The sequence below is a fragment of the Cebidichthys violaceus genome, unplaced genomic scaffold (assembly GCF_023349555.1).
Source record: "Cebidichthys violaceus isolate CVI_PGR_0920_01 unplaced genomic scaffold, fCebVio1.0.p SCAF_8, whole genome shotgun sequence".
NCBI lineage: Eukaryota > Metazoa > Chordata > Actinopteri > Perciformes > Stichaeidae > Cebidichthys > Cebidichthys violaceus.
The window spans coordinates 1,937,183-1,961,988 of NW_027176964.1; the positions used below are offsets into that span (position 1 = coordinate 1,937,183).

The window sequence follows — 24,806 nt, forward strand, 5'->3', positions numbered from 1 at the left end:
AGAGTGGAGGAGGAGCTGGGGTCAGTGTGCTGGACTCAAGTCCACAGTGCTAAATGTTCAGTGTCATGGAGGAGATCTTGTTGAAGGCTGAGCTGCAAGCAACTAACAACCTTCTGATGTAGGAGTTGTTACTTTCCAGATGAGTGAGTGCTGTGAGCGGAGTCAGCGGAGACCTGCTGGGTGGGATGTTGTTCTCTGAAATCCTGTCGCTGGTTTAGAGTCTAACTTCATCCATCATATGTTCCAGCGACATTATCTCGGAGCAGGCTGGGTAGTGGAATGACCTCGTGTTCTGGCTGCTCTTATCTAAGCTGAGTGGTCGGAAGATTTTGTGGTCATCGATTGTCTCGAGATCCGCGGCACCTAATCCAATCCTCGTACTTTCTTTTCCAATGTGTAGAAGCTCTTTTTTTATTCTAAATGTAGTTCTATGGGAGCTACCAGCTGCTGCATCTGCACACGCCGCTGTTGCCATGGCTATGCAGTTATCAACACCACTTATGAATGTCAACATAATTTGGAAAATGTAAGAGTCAAATATACGACTACTATAATATCTTTCTGAACAAGCTTAATAGGTATGCATTACTGAAATGGTCTGATTCTTTATCTTCTACTAATTCATAGTTCTGCCCTAATACATGTATTTATTTAGTTTCTCTCTGAAAAACATCATTGCTGAGCCAAGATGATTGTAGACAAAAATACCTTTGGACGCAATTGGACAGACCTACAAGACCACAGCAAGCAGGATGAGCTGATTTTGCTATCAGAATTTGAAGATAAAAATGTTTTACTCTCAATGGGAACCAGACGAATCAGGCTTTGCTTTAGCAGCTACAGCAGAGAGCTCCACATAAGCTACAACCATCTTTTTGTTTTTTCTAATGTGCCTCAATGGTGCTCCTCTGTACAGTCTTTGTATCAAACACGCCCCATATTAGATAAACGTTTGTGATGGGACGTCAGATCTCAAGTAGCTGGAAATCTGACCACAGCCGAGGAAGTGAAAACATGAGCTGGCACATTTGTCTGGTTCCCCTGCAAATCATTACTGTCCTAAGTCACAAGGAGCCGGCTGTGGAGTGAGTGTGAGTGAAGGTTAAAGCGCAATGAAGGGTCGGAAGACTAAAAAGGCTCTGTATACTGTAAATGAAAGTCCATTCACAACTTCTTCAACTGGAGTGGGGCGAGGAAGTAGTGTAATGTTGACTGAAGACAGGTTCGTGCTCGTTTTGCAGCGTTTGATCGTGCACGGCTGAAACTTGGCCCGCAGACTTTTTTTATTTAGTCAAATGTTGATTTGGAAGATCTCGTGCTTTTAAAGTATTTAAAAAAATAATTGGCCATCTTTCTAAAATCTAAAAAATAAAATTATAATTTTACTAAGTTATTAGCTTTCATCAGTATTTGTGGCAATCATGCATGTCTATAGACCAGTGGTGGGTCGTCAGGGCCAGCATAGCCTTCTCTGCTGGCATAAACAGAATCACAAAGTTATAGCTATTCTTTAATTTAATAATTTTTCATAAATACACTACATGTATTATCATTATTTTCTCATTGCACATCTACTGTCTTCCTCAGTTGCTCTGCTTCCAGTGCAGCTTGTTTTAAGTAGAGCTTTTATCCAATACGAGTTACGGTGCTTTTGAAAACTTTTGCTGAGACCCGAGTGGATCTACAACTCAACAAACACGTTGGCAGGAGGACCTCTGGCTGGAACTGAACCGCACCGATGTTCTGTACAGCCGTGAAATTGAACTCTTTGTAATCAAAGAAAGGAGGATGGACTTTGTCTTTAAGTGAACAGCAGCTTTGGTAAGTGAACTGCTTTCGTGTTTTTACATCTGCAGTAGCGTTGATACTGTGTTCATGTGTCTATGGTGTCGTTTTTTATGATATGGTTAATATTGTTCCCTCTGATGTGAATAATATTTGAATGGCTCGTGCTCTTCAGTGTGCGGATGAATATGTGTTTTAGCGCTGCAGAGTTACTGGATTGATTTGTTGTCATATAAATATATGTGACTGGTTCTTGTGAATTTGTTCTTGTCATTGTGTTAATTATGTTGATTTTGACTATATGCATTGTTCGTTAATGACGCAGCATCCCCTCATGTGCAGGGTTAGGGTCGGACATTTGATTCTCTTTTTCTTTTACAAAGCAGGAATTATGGTCTGGAGAAATGGGGATTGTGTGGCGATTGCTTTAGCCCTGTTTGAATCAGTAGGGAACAGCTAAACACTGCGAGGAGAGTTTGTAGCGTGTTGGTTTCCCTGCTAAGCTAGTTTAGCACTAGTATTAATCAAGCGTATTGTTCGGTTCATAAGCCTCGTACTGAACGGCCAGAGCCAACAGTGGTTAAACTTTTCAAAACTCAACACAGACAGAGCTCGCTGCAATATTTGTAAGTGAAATGCAGAGCAGGCCAGGGCAACACGTTGTAAGACACACAGGACAGCGTTTTCCCGCTATGCCTTGGTGATAGACTGTAGTCTCACATCTCCACAGCTCTGTGTCAGCGCTAAAGAAACGTCTCCACCAGTTATTCTACTATAGGGACAAAAACACCGTTTCTTTTTCTTTTTAACCAATCACAATTGTATTGGGCGGAGCTAAAAAAAATGCAGCAACAGGGTTTTTGCAAAATAGATAGCTCAGAAATAGCAGAAGGGGAGCTAACCGGCTAGTGAGGTTCACGGCTAATGGCAGGCTTACATTCTCAGTCTACATCTGGAGTCAGACTAGACAGACTATGACAGGCTGGAGGGTTATAGGGATGGGTGGGGTTGTATATTGAGTGGTGTGCAAAATGTTTTAGATGAATAACAAAATGTTTTAATGAAAATCACTGTTGGAATTGACAAATTTGGACTTTTAGTGAAAAGTGAACTACATTGTTGTTATATCAGAGCGAGTAAAGTACCGAAAAAAGGTACCTTTCAGAATCAGAAACAGAACCATTTGTTGCCACGATATGTTGCACATACAAGGAATTTGACATGACAGGTGGTGCATAACATCAAACAATCAACAACAATCAACACTGCAAAAAGTCGAAACATATTAAAATTTACAGTAAAATATAAAATAAAGTAAAATATAAAATGAAGTGCACAGACGAACAGATAACAAGACTATAAACAAGTGAGATGTACATTAAGTGTAATGTAAAGTGTTGAGTGTATTTAAATAAGAAACAGAGGGGATGAGCAGGGGAGTGACCGGTAGGCAATTGTCCTGGGGATGACAGAGTCAGTGGGGGTCCCGGGCTTTGTTGATGAGCTCCAGAATTCCAGAACCAGTACCGGTTCAAATGTGAACGCTACTCGACTACTCAACCCTATTCAAGCCTTAAAACTTGTTCTGTTGATCTGAGAATAATGAAAACAACTTATGTTGCTCCTCATGTCTAAACACAGCCATACAGAACATGGTCTCTTTAAAGTTGACAATAATTCATGGTGACAGAGTGCTTTGTTCTCCAATCAGATGCCATGCTATCATCAGCAAACACACACACACACACACACACACACACACACACACACACACACACACACACACACACGGGTGATAACTGCAGAACTTCATGCTTTCCCAGACTTCTCCTGAGGCGTGTTTGTGTGTCCGTGTGTGTGGTCAGTAGGCTCAGCATGTGCTAAGGCGCAAGTTTCCAAAACGAAACACACGCAGCTCAACAGGAAGGAGAGCAGCTCTGCTTATCCTCACAGATTACCCTACTTCTGTCCTTTCCCCTTCTCCACCTCTCTCACACTCCCTCTCTAATGTCTGAGCCTCTTGCCGGCCTGCTGGAACTCAGCTGAGGGCATTTTCTGCCTCTGCCTTGATCCCGACTCTTGACGTGTGGCCATCACCTCAGGCAGACTGTTGACCACAAATCTGTGTGTGTGTGTGTGTGTGTGTGTGTGTGTGTGTGTGTGTGTGTGTGTTAGAAGTGATGTTTACTTTATTATCTCCTTCTAATATTTCCCTCATTAGGCGCCTATTGTTCTTCAAATGATAATCATTATTATTTATTGTTCATATTTTATGTCTTTGATCATCAACATGAGGTGTTTGGGCCACTCTGACTCTTGCATAGCGTTAGAGCTGGCTTATATAGAGCTGGCCTATATAGAGCTGATATGTGTCTAACAAGTGGAAGCCCCCTCCTTCAGATGATGTGAAGCTTTTGCATTTTTTTAGGGAGCTGTGATACCACGGCGACACCTTAATAGCAATGAAAAACAAAGCTGTTTTTGAGGAAGTGTCTTGGAGCCATGCTCTAAACCCAACAGGAAGTCAATTTTAAATGTGAGAATTTTCCGTGTATTTTTGTCAATTTCCAGGTGCTGTATTCCGACTCGTACTGGGGTATTCATCAAAACGACTTCAAAATGGGTCAGTGAAATCTGAAGACCTCTGCGATGAAAAGTCGATTTTTCATGCAACGGCGTTGCCGTGGCGCAGCGAAGAATTGATATGACTCGCCATTAATCAACAAGCTGTTTGAAGTTATCTGTACTTATATATTTGCCACAAACACAACATGCTTCATGCCAATAGAGACTCAGTCATAGCACCACCAACTGGCAACGGGAAGTCAGTGTTATGTGACAAACATCATCCAAAATCTACAATGTCTGTTCTACACTTGATATACAAGTGTGTATATCAAGTGTAGTGTAGAACACTTGATCAGATGTTCTTGAGCTATGATTTAGGCCAGCAGAATTGTCATTATTGAATTATCGGCCAATTACAGCCGCCATTAATTCTGTAAAATATTTTTAAAAAGAAATACAGCATAAAATATCCCATCACAATATTCTTGAACCCAAGTGTTCAGAATTTTGTTTTGTCTGAATAACAGTTTAAAAACCAAAGATATTCAGTTACTTTCACACACAAAATTCTCACATTTGAGAAGCAGGCCGATGTTATTATCAACTTCATCAATCAAACAATCACTGTGACAGATGCACACACATTCAAGGTGGTAGAAATATTATTGCGATAGCTCCAAATCTGTAAATATTCAGGGTATTGAAATGTAGAAATATTTGTATGGTCATTGCAAGCATACATAATACGATTGGTTGAATTTGCGTTAATTTTTGCATTCACAAAATACGATACATGGTCCAGTTGGAGTAACGGATCACTGTGTTTGAATGCAAGTTGCAAAGTAACACACTCACATGTATTTGGCACCACAGTGGCCTCCAGAGGACATCGTGTTAAGCCACAAACAAACGATGCACCAAAATTATTTTCAGAAAAATGTTTACATTTGTCACTGCTAAAAAAAAATCTACTTAAAGCTCTGTTAATCCATACGAATTAAAAAAATATTTTGAAATACCAGACGCAAAACAGTCTGAAGACAACTCTCCCGACTGGAACTCTTCTCAGTGTCCTGCTCTCACGATGCTACTGCTGCTGTACTCTGAAGTGACATGTACAGTAGGGCTGGGCGGTACGACCAAAAATGTATATCTCCGGTTGAAGCGGTATACCGCCCAGCACTAATGTAAAGTATAACTCATGCTCATATTCACTGGGAGAATTCTGGGGAATGCAGGACATCACTAATGGCCAGTTCACACTACATCACTTAAGCCCTGATTTTCAGTCATTTTCATGTCTTATCAAGGCTGGGCTCACAAGACAGGGGACAGCTGTGGGAACCTAGAAGAGACCAATGCATGTGATCTATGCATGTGTGTCTGAATGGACGGGGACTATGTGCAAGTATGTGATCCTCTTATACCAGTCAGGTGGTAGCCAATGCCATCAGCAATCAACCCTGGTCTTTCACGTCCCTGTGACCTTTGAACCAGTTTCCTCCTCGCTTTCTCAATCCATCACACTTTTATCCTCCTTTTCCATGTTCCCTTTGCTCCTAGAACAGGTTACAATATATGAAGGAATCAGAATGTATGAAGCAGTTGCAGAATGTAAACAATTTTTATTGTGCAAACTACAATGTAGTAAAAACAGAACTGAAAGTTTTACAATTTTAAGATAGTAAGTAGTAAGTAGTAAGTAGCTCCGCTTCCAGCTTGCTTCGTGTTGTTCGTATATTGTTGGGATCACAGTTTGGGTGAAGTATTTTCGCCCTGGTAAGACCTTGAATCCAGTGTTTTAATCATTGCTCTGAACCTGTCTTTCTCGACTGTCTGTAGCGGGACCAAAACTTCCAAACAGCAGACACAGCTCCTCTCTTGGGCACAGACTCTATTGGTGCATCTCCGGTCTCTCTTTGTTCATCCTGCATCACTCTTTTCTGTTCTTTAATGTAACGTTACTGTAGCGACGGAGCCTCTCCCAGCTGTTAACAGACTAGCTAACGGGCTAGCTAGCGAGCTCTACCCAGCATACCGTTCGGCGGTGTACTTTTATAAATGTACAATTATTAGTGTTACAAATTGTTTATGTGTCACAAACTGTTGTGTGCCGTGGTGTTGCCCTGTTAAAGAGAGTTAGTTGTGAGTTATTAATTGTTGAGTTATAAACTTATAACCATAACTTAGGGGTCCCTCTCAATGCACAACTAGCATTAGCTCTGACCGTGGCGCTCTTCGCGCAAACAATATATTTTGCTGCCTGTTAGGCCGGCTATGCACTGGTATGACGGTGTATGAAAAATGTACATCATACAGGAAATTAAAACCAGTACCGCCCAGCACTACTTGACTCTCTTTATGTTGACCTCTGTGTCTCCGCCCCCATCTATATGCCCCTCCATGTTACTCCCCTCTCCTCTCTCTGACCCCCTTCCTTTTCCACTATCTTTTGCTCTTTACTTTCCACCCTGATCAGACAGTAAGACCGGCAGAATCAGCAGCTGTCTTCCATGACTGTATTCTGCTGAAGGCAGCATTACCAAAGCACCAACATATCACATCAAAGGCCCGTCCCACTCTGAAGGAGCCTCCAGATACAGCCACCATTCCACTGCATGCAGGTCAACGTGTCGCGTTGCACTCGTCCAGCCATTATGTGGGCAAATATGACATGACCGTGTCATATCTACCAGGTGTCAGTGTTCACATGTTCATCAGCTGTATCACATTGTTCTTTTGTTTTGCCCAGTCAAAGAGCCACTGCCAGGTGTAAATAGTAGAGGCCAGCCATGAACTCCATGAATCCACCTGTTAAATGTGCATTTTCAATTTGTGGATAATAGAACCTGAATGGAAAATAAAATTTAAATAAAAGTGTTTACACTTGGAGGTAGAAGAATTGATGTATCAATAAAAACAAAATGCAACAAAGTGCGTAAAATATGACATGCGTGAAATGTCCACTGAAGCATCCACTCCACAGCAGAGACCGACTACAGTTACAGCCTCGCAGCGGCCTTTGATCACCCTCAAGGTGTTGCTGAGTTGTCGCTTTCATGAAAATGGGACGGACGTGAGTGACCTTTGACCACCAAAATCAAATCAGTTCATCCTTTATTTGAAGATGAAACTGTAACCTTTTCATTTCTGAATCTCCTCTTCTTCTGCAATGTTTTAATGGCACCTGACTGGAAGATTAACCTTCAAGACCTGATTCCTAATACTGACCCAGTTACAGTAGAGGATGGAATTATTTTCAAGTATTTTTGCCATGTTGCTATGTTTGCTACATTTGGATGGAAACAGATCTAAATTAGGAACAATCTGATCAATGAACAAACTAACTATTCAAAGGGTGATCTGATCGATAGACCACCAATCATGATCGGCCGATGTTGGTTGTTTTCAGTACTTCACAGTTCTATAGTAAATGCCAAGGACGCAGTTTGGTCTGCAACCAAAAAGAAGCGTTTCAAAACGCAGTCCTATCACGTGAAGATGTTCATCACTCTCTCAGCCCACTGCAACGTATTAGTGTTAGCTACTGGTGTAACAGATTGTTGTTGATCTGTGATCCGTACTGATCCCCCTCACGGTTCGGCACACATGTGAACCTCAGGTTAATGACACAGTTTAACCTTAACCATCACAGTGTGAAATAAAGTTTTACCGACGTCGTTATCCGCCAATATTCAGTTAAATATGCCATCAGTCCATCAGCATTATGCTTTCTGTTGGTCGATCTCTGATAATGTTACATTGTAAACAACCAATCCGTGTTGAAAATGACTGAGGAGAGCTGGTAACGTGGCTAACGGCTAACCAACGGAGTTTCTGTTCGGTTACATTATGATGCCTTTCAGGCTCTGTTCAGTGAAAATGAGAACTGGGCGAAGGTCAATTATAACGTTATCATGATGTGTTCACGTGTAATCTGTAAAATGTAGTTTTGGTGAGAAACTTGAATAAATCCAGTAGTTTGAAGGAGATGTTTTTTTGACAAGAACAGAAATAGATATTAGAGATGAATTATGAGCTTTTTACACTACCTCTAAGTCAGGGGTGCCCACACTTTTCCGGCTTGCGAGCTACTTTTAAAATGACCAAGTCAAAATGATCTACCTACATTCAAAATGCTAAATATCTATTTATTTATATATATCTATATTTATATTTACAATATATGTTGGCGTACCGTGCATAACTGCATGAATCCTCATGGCACAATACAATTGTACATTTTTGGTCATACCTTACTCTGATGACTTGCACTGAATGGAATCAACCAGGGTTGCATAGTCCAGACAGTAGCTGCTGGTAGCCAGCCTCAAGCAGACTTCAAATGATCATCAGTCATGGTGGAACAGTATTTCTACTTAATATTCATTATGTGGGAAAAGGCTGACTCAGATAAATAAGTAGAGCCGAATTATGCAGTCAGGAAGGAAGCACATTTCCTCATGTTTGGGTACTTTTCCTCTGTGAGTAAGTTCCAAAACTGTCCATGAGCCCTAGACTTCAGCTGAATCTCAGCCTGTAGTGTCAAAACATCATCCTCCACTCCAGACGAGTTCAGGTGAAACAGCGTTGTAATTTTTGAATCAACCTCAATATCTTCCCGAAATGTGCAACACATAAATGTAGCGACTGGCTCGAGTAAAGCAAAGTCTTGAAGGCGTTTGTCAAACTCTGGCAGACACTTGTCAATCTGCTCTGTGTAGCGCGCACTGTCAAGTTGCGCACACGCCTTCCGTTGCGTCTCCAGCTCTCACGCGAGGTTTTGGAAGTTCCCCAAATCATGGCTCTGCAGCTTTAGCTTCTGTAGTAGAAATAAATTGGGAGGCTAACTAATTAGCTCGCCGGAGTTATGCGGTTGACTGCGCATACGTGGTGACCCATATGTTAGGAAAGACGTGATCTCAGACTGGCTGCCCTGTATGTCATTCAAGTGGCAAATGCCATGAGGACTTCTTATTTTTTTTTTTTAAATGGCATGCGATCTACCTGCACTACCTCCGCAATCCACCAGTCGATCGCGATCGACGTATTGGGCACCTCTGCTCTAAGTAGATTATAAAACATCATTAAAACTACTACTGACAACATTTGTTTTCATAAATGAAAATACAATCTTTTAATTCCTTATCATTTGAATTGTGTGCCTTTATGAAAATAACACTATAAATGACTATATCAAAGATGAAGAGGGGTCCTGAATTAGTTCTGTCGTCTACGAGGCTGGTTGAGTCCAGCCTAACTTTGGGTTTCAGTTATCTGCTGTTGTCAGCAGCTTAGTCTTAGTCATCTGTCACTTAAACACAGTATGGGTAGGTCTATGTGAGGGTGCTCTGATCCGTCCACCATCCGTCCGCAGGGTTGCAACTAACAACTTTTTTGATATTGAAACTAATAGGCTAATCGATTATTCAGATTCAATTTGGATAAAAAGCAGATGAGCAGAGAAAAAGCGCTCGACAGATACTTAATAAGACAATGATCTAAAGCTTTCTTATTTATGTGATTTATAACTATAGAACTCAGAACATACAAGCTTACGTTTAAAACAGATAGTGGGGGTGAAGAACACTGAAACGTCACATTTTCACATTAGCCACACAACATAAATGGTTGAAATGCACAAAAATCCACACAGCCTTTCTACTGCATGTGACCTTCTGGCCAAGCTGTGGGTGAAAAGTGGTTTCTCTCACACACTGACCCTCAGGTGGGAAACTAACTATTAAACAAAGGCTGGCAGACTCATCATGCATTTAACCATGTATTGCATCGCAAGGTGGTACAACATAAATTAGCTTTGGACAGTATTAAGATAAGACTTTACTCTGAACAACCTTATTTATCTCTAACAATAAACACAGAATATAAGAAGTAGACGTTTGTCGGTGTTGTTTTTAGAGACCCTCTACTAAATGTCTGTTGACTGGGACTGCGTCTGCGAGTGCAGACAGAATCGTTGATTCACCCTTATTTTCTGTCAGGCGCTCTCTTCATCACTCCAACTGAAACCAGCTACCATCAGCAAACTAACTTCCCATGAGCGGAGGCTGCTGCGGCACGGCGTTCCACCAATGCTGCTGCGCACTGACCTCAACAGCACAATTATGCTGACTAAGAAAAACATTTGGAGCGCACCTTAAAAAGAAAAAGAATTACCTCAGGCCAGTGGCAGGAGGACATTACAATCCAAGCAAGGAGCTGCTGTCCATCGTAGAGCGATTACCATTGTGCTCCTAACTCTAACGTACTGTTCATCTTCTGCAAGCTAAAGCTTGGAGTGAACGGAAATGACCCTGGAAAATGTTTTTAAATGAAACAAAAAGCATGAGGGCTGTTTCCTCTTAGTCAAATCAAATCTGTCTGATGTTGAATACACACAGCAGAGAGCAATGACAACAGCTGAGGAACACACAAACAGCTTCTAGCGAACAGAACAACCCACGTCTTTTAGTGATCACATCGCTCCGCTAACACAATAACACCGTACCAAACTTCAACGTTTCTTTAAACGTTTTTTAAGTGTGCTTGAAACCGTCATGTTTGTTTTGCACTTGAATTCCTATTAAAATGGGAAGATACTCAGTCTCATGCAAGCTGCTCAGATTAATCACTTCTTTTGGGGGCATTAGTAGTTTTAATTGTGTATTATAAGCTGCTTAGAGCTAGTTTTAGGAAGTTAAACAAGTCATAATTCATCTTTAATATCCATTTTATATTGCTGCAAAAACTAATTATTCAAATTTCTCGCAAAAAACAAAATTTTACAAGATTACATTTGAACACAACATGATAAAGTTTGAATTTACCTTTGACCCAATACTCATTTTAAATGAATAGAGCTTGAACACATCATATTGTAACTTTATGCAACCTCGTTAACCTTAGCGGTTCGCTGTGTTATTTAGACAAGCAGGACTATCTAACTAGCGTTAACTAGCACTCCTCCTGTCCATCTCAATGTAGCACTAGGTTACGGCCCCAGCCCTACGCTGTGGGGATCTTCTGCATCAGTTTCAGTGTCTCTCTCTGACTGGCTGGAGTCGTGGGCTCGGCCTGGCGTGTGTCTGCTGCCGACCGGTCCATCCATCACCTCCGGTGTTTTGAAGAAGCTTGGGTTTCCAGAAGTCTGGTGAAAGCCGTTTGTCAGCAGCAGCGTTGTGTCCTCTGCCTGCAGACCTATTTATTCTGTAACCTGTGGTTATTTCTGAGGACTGTGGTTAGACTTAGTGCACTAGGTGCTTTTGTGAGTATTTCATTTGTATGGTAATGTTTCTGATGTACCCTATGGAGCTAGATTAAGTAAATGTTTTTAAGTAAAGAGAGTGTTTGATCACAGGTGTGTAGTACTAGTTTGCAAATGTGCAGTTCCATTGAAGGCAGGATGTATGGATCGGGTAGTGACACGTGTTGTGTTGAGTTGATTAATTATACAATAACTATATAACTTGATATTGGATCAGCGCACAGACTTGTGTACTCACTGATACCCAATCCACCATCTTAGGCTGTATGCGAGGTATTTCGGATCCTGGTATCGCTATCGGAACAACTCTACAAGGGCTCCATGTGAATATGGCCATGCCAGTTTTTCCCCTGCCAAGATTTAGCTTAACTTGAAAGTTAACAGAACATTACTTAGCCTCCTTCCTGACAAGCTAACATGACCTGGTTGTAGTGCTGGGCGGTATGACCAAAAATGTGTACCACGGAATTTTGTAAGATTATACCGGCTTCACGGTATATCACTGGGGGGGGGGGGGGGGGGGGGGGGGGGGGGTTCAAATTAACGCGTTAACTAATCAACGCCGAAAATTATTTTATCGCGCATTTAATTATTAAGTGGACATTTTTAAACACAAGAACCGGCCCGGTGAATAGCTGTTTGTGTGGCATCTCTTCCGTCTCTTCCTGCTTCCATCACCTACAGTGAGTTTTTAAAAGTGTTTTTGTTTGCAATATGTATAATAAGCATATCATTTAGTTAGTAGATAGGTTTGCAGTTTTCAAGGTGTACATTTCAGATTGCATCTATTACACACATGAAAATAACTCCCGTTCTCTGCTGAGGTGATGTACTTATTGTAAGTCGCTTTGGATAAAAGCGTCTGCTAAATGACTGTAATGTAATGTAATGCAATCTGTAAGTTGCTTGTGTTACCACCAGCGGCAACAACATACGGGAAATTAAAACCGGTATACCGGTTGAACCGGTATACCTGATGATGGGCGGTATACCGGTTGAACCGGTATACCACCCAGCCCTAATGTACAGTATAACTCATGCTCATATTCACTGGGAGAATTCTGGGGAATGCACAACATCACTAATGGCCAGTTCACACTACATCACTTAAGCCCTGATTTTCAGTCATTTTCTTCAGTCATTTTCATGTCTTATCAAGGCTGGGCTCACAAGACAGGGGACAGCTGTGGGAACCCAGAAGAGACCAATGCAAATAACTCACGTTTTCTGCTGAGGTGATGTAAGTTGCTTGTGTTACCACCAACGGCATCAACAGTGGCTCCAAACTCGCAAAACGTCGGATTTTTTAAAACCAAAACACGTCCAAACAGCAGACACAGCTCCTCTCTTGGGCACAGACTCTATTGGTGCATCTCCGGTCTCTCTTTGTTCATCCTGCATCGCTCTTTTCTGTTCTTTAATGTAACGTTACTGTAGTGAAAGGAGCCTCTCCCAGCTGTTAACAGGCTAGCTAACGAGCTGTACCCACCATGCCGTTCAGCGGTGAAATTTTATAAATGTACAATTATTAGTGTTACAAATTGTTTATGTATCACAAACTGTTGTGTCGTGGTGTTGCCCTGTTAAAGAGAGTTAGTTGTGGGTTGTTAATTGATGTGTTATAAAGTTATAACCATGATTAGGGGTTCCTCTCAATACACTTAAGACAACTAGCTCTGACCGTAGCGCTCTTCGCGGCGAACAATATATTTAGCTGACTGTTGAAGAATGACAGCAGTTGTTTTGGCTATGCACCGGTATGACGGTGTGTGAAAAATTCATGTCATACGGGAAATTAAAACCAGTATATACTGCCCAGGGCTACTTGACAGCAGATCACATTAGTCCAGAACACACCTCTGTTTATAGCTGTCCTGCTAAGTGTCTGACCCAAACTCAGCTGCCATGAGACAACATACCATGCATGGAACAGCCCTGGTCAGCATGGCTCTGCAAACCTCACAGGCCTGAATCCCACATCTTCACAGGACTAACTGGGACCAGGGCCAGATCTACAGCTGGGTAGAACAACAAGCTACATCTGGTCTGCATTCAAACATTGCAAGAGCAGGAAGAAACCGGATCCCATGTGAAAGTGCTGTGGAAACATGCAAAGAAAAGTGCACAGCAAGAACTCTATTCATCCCTCTTTGTGTACCACAGATATAAGGCTGGGTATCACCTGCAGTGCTCCAGACTGTGCCAGTGCATGATGATCATTATGGAGTGGAGAAATCAGCCACTGTCTAATCCATCCCTGCCTCTAAAGCCTTAATGCTCATCAAAACCGCATGCTTGTGGGAGCGCATTTGATGCTCCCACGCTAGGAGGCTTTTCTGTACCACGATCAGGCACCTGTTGTTTTTGTGTGCAGGTTGAGACTTTTTAAACACCATTGGTTTGGATGTCGCGGTGCACAGAGCATGATGCGCATGTACATATGGCAGAAGACAAAACAATCCATTTAGCCGTTACCGCAATCCAAAAATCAAGCGGCCGAGAGCTGATCATTTTAAAAGAGCAAAATGAAAGAGAGGAGGAGGCTGGTGGGGAGGGACAGTGGTGAGAGGTTGTGACTCACTCGCCACTGATGATGGAAGTGTCATTGATTAATACCAGTGGTGGATGAAGCACTGAGATCTTTTACTTAATTTAAGTACTAATGCCACAATGTAAAACACACAAGTCCTGCATTTAAAATCTTTCTTAAGTAAAAGTAAAAGTACTCACTATGCAGCCAAATAGCCTTTTTAGTTGTTGCATTATTATATATTCCAGTAGAGCTCATTTCATTCATTTTTGTATACTGCTGGGTGGTTAAATGTACTGTATAACTATGCATAGTATGTCATATACTCATAAACAAATGTAGGGAAGTAAAAAGGTCCAATATATCCCTCTGAGTGGAGTGGAGAGTAGCAGTACAGTACTTGAGTAAATGTTCTTGGATACTTTCCAGCACTGATTAATACCAAAGAGGGTGCGACCAAATCATGTGCCGTTACACCAACTGAGAAAGTGGACAAGTTAGTCTGGACCCTGACAACATTACATAACATCAATCCACTGTGTATTTGTCCAGGCCAGGTAATTTGAGTTCAACTACTGCTGCAATAATTAGTCACATAATCAATTAGACGCCAGGCGACAGAAAATCAATTAACAACAATTCTGTTCTATATATTTGGACCGCAGCTAATGAGGACTCATGCAAGAACTCAACGTACATACAAATGATTTAAAGGAACAGTGTGTAACATTTAGGGGGATTAATTGGCAGAAATAGAATTTAATATGCAAAACTGTGTTTTCATTAGTGTATAATGACCTGAAACTAAGAATAGTTATGTTTTATTTAGCTTAGGAACAGCCATTTATACTGCGCAGCGGGTCCTCTTCACAGAGTCAGACATGTTTCTACAGCAGCCCAGAACGGACAAATTCAGAGATGGCCACAACAGAACTGGGTGTTAAACATGCCCCAGATTATTAAAGATCAGAGTATTGATTAGCTCAGATGTTACAGGTGCTTTTTATTAGTGCTTTTTAATGTTTTGGTATAATTTAAAATCACGTTAAAGTGAGCATTTCCGCTGCTCTCTCTGTCGGGGCTGAGTTTCACGCACACACACACACACACACACACACACACACACACACACACACACACACACACACACACACACACACACACACACACACACACACACAGAGACACACGCACATAAACACACGCACATAAACACACACATGCGTCAGTGAGCAGAGAAGCGGAGTGAAGATTACTTGAGTTGATGACGACTACACAGAAAGTCAGTCTGTTTATCTTGGTTGGTTCTTGTAAACTTCTGTGCTGGCTGAGACAAAGCAGACCAGAGGACAGCGGACAGAAGAAATGACTGATACTATGTGACGTCTGTGTTATCTGCAACCTCACACACTGCTCCTTTAAGAGAATAACTTCAGACCTGAGCTATGATGCCTCCACCAGAATGAATTTAGAGGTAAAATATGGCGCCGAAACTAAACTTTAATCACAGTTGTCATATACAGAACATGCACACATAAAGGTACATGAAAATGGACCTCTGCGATTAACCCATTCTAACCGGAACATGCTTCAGCAGTGGGCTGCTGTAAAGCTTTGGGGTCAGTTCACTGAATGCTTTTTATTTTTTTACTTTTTAGCCTAATTTTTATATTTCAGGAAAGAAACTTCTACAGTTGGTAGGTTTAAAGAAAGTTCTGTCCAGGTGTGAATCTTCACCGGCCTCACGATTAAATTACGATTCAACTGTTAACTATATGAATGCTCAATGCATCTCAATGTATCGCATCCTGAATATTCTATATTACTGCACATGGCTACTTTTCATCAATTAATAAAAACAGGAGGATAAATCTGAACTCCTTTTTTATTTAAAAAGGGCTTTCAAAATGTGACTATAAAGTCCATGATGTAAAAACCCACCTCAGTACATAAACATTACAACGACAGAACTCTAGGTGACTCTCGTCACATCTCCTGACTGTATGGTGCCATTTGCTGCTAGCAGGTGCTGTGGAGACTTCACTGGTGCTGATTAGGTAGCCACTAGCACTTGGGCTCTGTTCACTTGGTCCACTTGAGTTTCCAGAGGACTGCTGAAATGTTGTGTTTGTTTAACAGAAAGTTCATGTGTGTTTTGGGGGGGGGGGGGTTGACGAGATGAAACATGACATACTTAGTCTCAAAGAGAACCAATGTGGTAACACTTTGTATATGGAGCCGACAAAAGAGGTGACCTGAATAACATGCAGGGCAACATGGAAACCCTATACACAAATAGATCGGAGGTTCTCTGCGTACCATAGCTGAGAACCAGTGCTCTGTCCTGTATTCAAACAGACCACGGTCATTTCAGCATAGAAAACATGGGAAGGCAATATCCAGCAGCCTACATGCTAGTCTGGATTTCACAAGCATTCTCATTCACCCGGGGCTATTAGGTTTGGTAATTACAGAAGCTGATTTGGTTGTTTGGATCTTTGGTGGCGAGCTAAGCTGGTGTGAATTTTAAACAGGCGGTAGGCTGATATAACACTGAACAGCACCGCTGATGCTGCTCAACACACTGCATTGGTAGCGGCAGAGAAAGACCTTTGGCTCAAAGCTGAATGTGACTGTGCTGCAGAAGGATCAGAAGTAAAACAATGTGTGAGGAGTGCAGAGCAGATGACCGAGAGCTTCTGAACCTGAGCCAAAGAGCTGAGCGCCGCTTCATACTGAACGGAAAAACAGTCAAATCGATGAATGAATCCAATGAATAATTAAATGATCTATCTATAGATCTATATACATAGATACACACATATACAGGGCCATAAGTATTTGGACCGTGACACAATTTTTCTAACTTTGCCTCTTTACAAGACTCCAATGAATTTGAAAGGAAGCAGTCAATATGTGGTTGAAGTGTAGACTTTCAGCTTTAATTCAATGGATAAAACAAAAATATTACATGGACCGTTATGGAATTACCGCCATTTTTATACAGTCCCCCACAGGCTCAAAAGTAATTGGACAATTGTCTGACAAACAGTTTTATGGCCAGATGTGGTCGGTTCTGTAACTATTTCATGACAAATGATGCAGATAATAGGATTCAAAATGTTGAATTAGCATTTGGTAGTAGGTCCATGGAACTCTTAGCATGCGGACCAAAAAGGTGTCAATGCAAGTGAAGGAGAACATTATTAGGCTGAAAACACTTAACAAACCTATCAGACAGATAGCAGAAACATTAGGATTGACCAAATCAACAATTTAGTACATTCTTAAAAAGAAGGACTTCATTGGCAAGCTAACCAACACCAAAAGGCCCAGAAGACCACGGAAGACATCTTAAGTGGATGGTTGCAGAATTCTTTCCTTGGTGAAGAAAACCCCTTCATAACATCTACTGAAGTCAAGAACACTGTGGAGGAGGTAGGCGTTCCATTGTTAAAGTCTACAATCAAGAGACGCCTTCATGAATCTAATTACAGAAGGTTTACAACAAGGTGCAAACCACTGGTGACACTGAAGAACAGGAAGGCCTCATTAGACTTTAACAGAAAACATCTGAAACAGACCGACCAGTTTCAGAACAAGACTCTATGGACCGATGAAACCAAGATGAACTTGTACCAGAATGATGGGAGAGAGAAAAGTGTGGAGAAGGAAAAGAACGGCTCATGATCCAAAGCGTACCACATCATCTGTTTAACATGGTGGAGGCAGTGCTATGGATGGGCATGTATGGCTGCCAATGGGACTGTGTCACTGGTGTTCATTGATGATGTCACAGCTGATAGAAGCAGCAGGATGAGTTCTGAGGTGTTTAGGGCTGAACTATCTGTTCAGATTAAGACAAACGCTGCAAAACTGATTGGATGGCGCTTCACAGTGCAGATGGATTATGACCCAAAAGATAATGTGAACACAACCCAAGAGCTTCTTATGGCAAAGGAATGGAATATTCTTCAATTGGCAAAGTCAGTCACCTGATGTCAACCTAAGTGAGCAGCTTTTCACTTACTGAAGATAGAACTGAAGCAGAAAGACCCACAAACAAGCAGCAGCTGAAGGAGGCTGCAGTAGAAGGTCTGGCAAAGCATCTCAAGGGAGGAAACTCATCGTTGTTGGTGATGTTTATGGAGCCAGATTTCATGCAGTCATTAAAAATAATGATTATATTCACAATTATGTAATTCCTAAACGGTTAATGTGATATTTTTGTTTTATCCATTGAATTAAAGCTGAAAGTCTACACTTCAACCACATATTGACTGATCAGTTTCAAATCCACTGGAGTTGTGTAAAGAAGCAAAATCTGAAAAATTGTGTCACGGCCCAGACATACACACATATATACAATATATATACACATGCATACATATATACATACAAACATACATACACACATATATACAGTATATATACACATGCATACATACAGTTGTGGTCAAAAGTTTACATACACTTGTAAAGAACATAATGTCATGGCTCTCTTGAGTTTCCAGTTATTTCTACAACTCAGATTTTTCTCTGATAGAGTGATTGGAACAGATACTTCTTTGTCACAAAAAACATTCATGAAGTTTGGTTCTTTCATGACTTTATTATGGGTTAACAGAAAAAGTGATCAAATCTGCTGGGTCAAAAATATACATACAGCAGTGCTAATATTTGGTTACATGTCCCTTGGCCATTTTCACTTCAATTAGGTGCTTTTGGTAGCCATCCACAAGCTTCTGGCAAGCTTCTCGTTGAATCTTTGACCACTCCTCTTGACAGAATTGGTGCAGTTCAGTTAAATTTGATGGCTTTCTGACATGGACTTGTTTCTTCAGCATTGTCCACATGTTCTCAATGGGATTTAAGTCAGGACTTTGGGAAGGCCATTCTAAAACCCTAATTCTAGCCTGATTTAGCCATTCCATTACCACTTTTGATGTGTGTTTGGGGTCATTGTCCTGCTGGAACACCCAACTGCACCCAAGACCCAACCTTCGGGCTGATGATTTTAGGTTATCTTGAAGAATTTGAAGGTAATCCTCCTTCTTCATTATCCCATTTACTCTCTGTAAAGCACCAGTTCCATTGGCAGCAAAACAGCCCCACAGCATAATACTACCACCACCGTGCTTGACGGTAGGCATGGTGTTCTTGGGGTTAAAGGCCTCACCTTTTCTCCTCCAAACATATTGCTGGGCATTGTGGCCAAACAGCTCGATTTTTGTTTCGTCTGACCACAGAGCTTTCCTCCAGAAGGTCTTATCTTTGTCCATGTGATCAGCAGCAAACTTCAGTCGAGCCTTAAGGTGCCGCTTTTGGAGCGAGGGCTTCCTTCTTGCACGGCAGCCTCTCAGTCCATGGAGATGCAAAACACGCTTGACTGTGGACACTGACACCTGTGTTCCAGCAGCTTCTAATTCTTGGCAGATCTGCTTTTTGGTGGTTCTCGGTTGACTCTTCACCCTCCTGACCAATTTTCTGTCAGCAGCAGGTGATAGCTTGCGTTTTCTTCCTGATCGTAGCAGTGACAAAACAGTGCCATGCACTTTATACTTACAAACAATTGTTTGCACTGTTGCTCTTGGGACCTGCAGCTGCTTTGAAATGGCTCCAAGTGACTTTTCTGACTTGTTCAAGTCAATGATTCGCTTTTTCAGATCCATGCTGAGCTCCTTTGACTTTCCCATTGTAGCGTTTGTGGCCGTTTGTATCCAATGAGCCCTATTTAAATGGCCTCAGAGAAGTCACCAGCTGTAGTCACTCATAATCACTCACAAGAAGTTAAGAGGCCATGCTATGAAGCTCATTTCATTGACACAACTTTCTAAGTCACCAAAATTGCTAATTCATGTTGCTGTATGTATATTTTTGACCCAGCAGATTTTGTCACTTTTTCTGTTAACCCATAATAAAGTCATGAAAGAACCAAACTTCATGAATGTTTTTTGTGACAAAGAAGTATCTGTTCCAATCACTCTATCAGAGAAAAATCAGAGTTGTAGAAATAACTGGAAACTCAAGAGAGCCATGACATTATGTTCTTTACAAGTGTATGTAAACTTTTGACCACAACTGTATATATATGTATGTATGTATGTATGTATGTATGTATGTATGTATGTATGTATGTATGTATGTATGTATATATATATATATATATATATATATATATGTATGTGTGTGTGTGTGTGTGTGTGTGTGTGTGTGTGTGTGTGTGTGTGTGTGTGTATGTATGTATGTATGTATGTATATATATATATATATATATACATATATACATACATACATACATACATACATACATACATACATACATACATACATACACACACACACACACACACACACACATATATATACACACACAGAGAGAAAGAGAGATATATGTTTAGCTATTCCAGACTATGTCTCTGCCAGGTCTTGGTATGGTGACAGACTCTGTGGCACTAGCTGAAGGAATGTGCTGCAGTCCCCAGAGCTGTAGCAATATGTGGCTATGCAGAGCACCGGCGATGACTTATGAGAATACTGCAAGCACCAAACAATGCAGATACTGCTGCAACAGGAGCAGAGAGGGGGAGACGGTCCTGATCCGACCTCACAGCACAGAAACAACGTCGCATATTTCACCCATTGATGCAACTTCATAGCTTATTTATACATATATATCGGGATAGGCTGTGACAACAAATTATGCTATACTGATAAATAGTTCTAACTGTAGCAAAAAATACACCACTGCATTATGTGGTGCTTAGGGACAGGAAAAGTTACTTTACAGTAAATGTACAAACATTCAACATAGCACCAATAAAGCCATGAAAACACTTTAATCTGACACTAGTGTTTCTCTATCAACAAGATCCATTCCTGATAGTCCAACTCATCCACTAAGCTCCCAGGTAGGGATGCAATATCTCGATATAGCATGTTTTCTGGTAACTCCATAAATAAATAGTCTATAGGAAATAACCACATGGTAAAAGCTATTTCATTATGGAACTAAAGTGCTCAATGAAGCTAAACATTTAAGTGAAATTATAGAGGAAATGAACATATTTTATACATTGACTGTTTACATGCATGCAAACACATACAGAGTAATCAGATTAAGACAATAGATGCTCAGATTTTCTGCTTATTATCAATTTAGATATTTTCAACTTCATTGTGTCTCAAGATATCTAGATCTACGATTCCATCACGATACCATTCCATTGGCAGACGATAAATTATCATATGGAATTGGTTCAACAATAATGCCAAACTTTCCATTGTTGCACCATCTCAGCTGTGAAGATGTCCTGCTTTTCTTTGTCATGATGGTTGGAAGGACAAAGGCAGTTTGATGATATCACCGTGGGCTCTGGGAAATTGTGGTGAGCATTTTTCTCTATTCTTTTACATTTCATAGACCGATCTTGAAAGAAGAAAATAGTCTAAAATAGTTCATCAATAAGGAAACTAATTGATAAGTGCAGCCCTACTTTTGGTTCTTTCTACGATTCAAGAGCAAAGGTAACAGGCTTTTTCATCAGGTCAAATTATAAACATCACCAGAATCTGCAACTTATTAAAGTTCATTATTAAGTTTCACCAGAAACTCCTTCAGCTCAGACTCCAGTGGGCCCACCATGGACCACGTCCGACCTGCAGTCAAAAGCTCTGGTGGAACCCCATTGGAGCCGCGGTGCTGGAGACCCAGGAACATGTTGCTGGGCCCGCTGGAAGGTAGGGAGGCACGGGAGAACCCGGTGCAAGGCGTGCGCCACAAAATGACGTAATCGCGGCCGTAGTGGTCACGGCGCTTGGTCGTTCATCTCTGAATTTTTGTAACTTAGCACGCGCTATCACTTGACTGTGCAAAGTAGTTCACTGATAAAAGCACTGTTTACATGACAAGGAATCTACAAAGATGCTTTAGAAGCAGGGGGACTTAAACATATTTTGCAGCTAAATCAAATTCTTTACGGGATATTCAACCTTTGTTTCTTTATAATATAATTAATACTTGACTTCTTTGTTTACATGGCTTGTATAAAGGCAATATAATATGAGTTTACAGATAATTACAATCCCTCCTTGGCATTGTGGAAGTTGGTTTATGGCTTTTTGATGGTTACACCTACAGTCTAAGGGAATATCTATGAGTTACACTAATTTTTTAAGTTATTTTTGGAGAATAGAGAGTTCATGCTCGGAGCTCGTCTGCAGTATGAACAAAGCAACAAAGGCTTGAAGCTTCAAAAAAACAGAAGTTGATAGTTGAATTCAGAATCAATAAGAAGATTTGATACTGGATCAGATTAGAAAAAAAAGCTATGAAACCCCAACCCTAAATTCAACTTAATTAATGCATACTGATGAAAGGAGAGGTGGCATTTGTGTTTAACCTAATGGACATTAGCCCACTTTGGTTATTATTATTATTACCAAATTATAAAGTGATTACTGGTAATGAAATAGTGTGCTGGACAGCTTTGAATGTCACTTATAGGCTAAATATAGCAGACAGATATAAGACGTACATGAGAACTGGCGTTCTCTCAGGATCAACACCATGTGCCTACTGTATACAAATATGGTGTACTACTACTACTACTACTACTACTACTAATTCTGCAAACCCAGTATACAACCTGACAGTAGTGCTGGGCGGTATACCGGTTCAACCGCCCAGCACAACCTGACAGCATGCTCGGAATACCAATGTGTACATGCTGTAAGATCGTAAAGACATCTGAGGCAACTCTGTCATTTTGGGCTACACAAATGAAATGAATAGAAAATGTTATTGAATTGAATGTACATGTGTTAGAACAAATAGAAAGGTTTTCTTGGATTTTTAATTTTGTGTTGTTTACTACAGCCTAAATATGAAGCAAGGCACCATAGAGGATACGGGTTGAATGGTACATTTGAATTGCATTAATGGGTCAAAGGTCGCAGGTTGAGCGATCAGCACCTCTTTGTCACCGACTGACCCCGTGCACCCTCATGATAAAACACCTGGAGCGGACTGCTGAGGCTGGACATCATGTGGGGACAGAAATGAACTAACGAGCACAGTAAATGATGACTCAGCCAGATGCCTTTTGTCCTCTAATCACATTCCAAGCAGTGTAGCGGACAGACACACGGCCGGTGTGTGAAACAGCTCAGTAACACACTGATGTGACCGAGGTACCTGCAGAGCAGCAAACACACAAACCTAGCGTATTTAGTTCGCTAGCTAGCTAACACTAGAGGACTGCTGTCGCTTGGTTTTTAGGGTGGAACACATGAAGCAGTTCCTCTCTTCCTGTTGTGTAACGACAGAGGACACGGAAGCGCCAACTATATCCATGTAACGTTAGTCCCGAACAGATATAATCGGTATGAAACTGGAAAGACATGTAGCCATACTGCCAGTTAGCCAGACAGGTAGCTAGCGGTTGGCTAGCAGAGTGCAGGTTTAATGTGAAGCTAACTTACCTCATACTGGATGTACTGTTTTCTCCACTCCGGGGTGATGTGAGCGGAGAGATGCTCTGTGAACTTCATCTCGACAGCTTGGCGGTCTCCCCTCTCCTGCTCTGTATATAACCAGGACCGGTAGGTCCGTTGGGCAGCGGGAGGTTTTGCCGAAACGGTTCACAAACGTTCAACACAGAAACTGTCATGCGGAGATTACGTCCCGTGCTGCACGGTAAAAGACAGAGAGATGCCCTTTTTTTTGTCTTCACGTTAACCTAGCTAGCTACCGGCGCACATTCCTGCCCTCGTGTTAGACCCACCCGACGAAGTGCTGGTGGAGTAATGTTAACATCTCAGCTGAAGGACATGCTTAAGATGTGGTTTTATCTGTAGCGCCAATACCGCACAATAGCGGTGAGGTTGTGGTAAACAGTCTCCTGTGCTGGCGCTAGCAGCTGGGTCTATCTCCCCCCTCCTCTCTCCTCTCTCCTGTTGTTCAGCCTCTACTTCTCACTCCACCTCCCGTCTCCCGCTGCTTTCAGGTGCAGTTGGAAATAGTATAACAACCCAATCTTGAGCGCACATGAACACTTAAAGTTAGTTGATGTGTGTAACGAGATGTGGCCCAACCCTCCTTCGGGAAGAGTCATCACACCAGGACGGGTTTATAGACTTAATGGTGTAACAACGCGCTGGTTGTCGAAGAGGAGAGAGGAACGGTGATGCAATCTTTGCTCACTGTATGTTTAGCTGTCTCTGCCATAGCTCTGTATTCCGATGATCCATGAATGTCACATGTGTGATGTCGCTAGCCACCTTTGGGAGAAGATGACGTAGTTGTAGATTGTCTTTTTGGTGAGGGTGTAAATTCAGACGGAAAGTTACCATCACTGGGTGTGTTTGTGCCTGACTTACCGTCACAAGATCCCCAAATAAGCAGACATGTAAATTGTAGCAGAGTGATGTATACCGAGCTACAGTAAGTAGCCTACAGTAACCTAATGATTCTTTATAATGGATTGTTTTGGTGGAAAGTTGTCCTCAGGACATACAGTATGTATACAGCAAGAAACAATGAAAACATCCTATTGGGAATGACTACCACTAATTGTTTATTCAAAGCTTTTTAAAAGAACAAAAAAAAAATGCACACTGTGAAGATATTGCTTGAGATATGAAATAGTTCCCATGGGG

The 24,806-nt window shown here is 41.4% G+C and overlaps 1 protein-coding gene across 1 annotated transcript in view; it reads right to left on the bottom strand.

The window, feature by feature from the left end:
- The window catches only part of LOC137892637 (xenotropic and polytropic retrovirus receptor 1 homolog), a 47,475-nt gene extending 23,397 nt beyond the window's left edge, over positions 1 to 24,078 (bottom strand). Inside the window, exon 1 of the mRNA XM_068737923.1 lies at positions 23,631 to 24,078. Coding sequence (XP_068594024.1) covers positions 23,631 to 23,699 — 69 coding nt within the window. The 5' untranslated portion in view covers positions 23,700 to 24,078. The remainder of the gene's footprint in view (positions 1 to 23,630) is intronic.
- Positions 24,079 to 24,806: the final 728 nt, after the last annotated feature.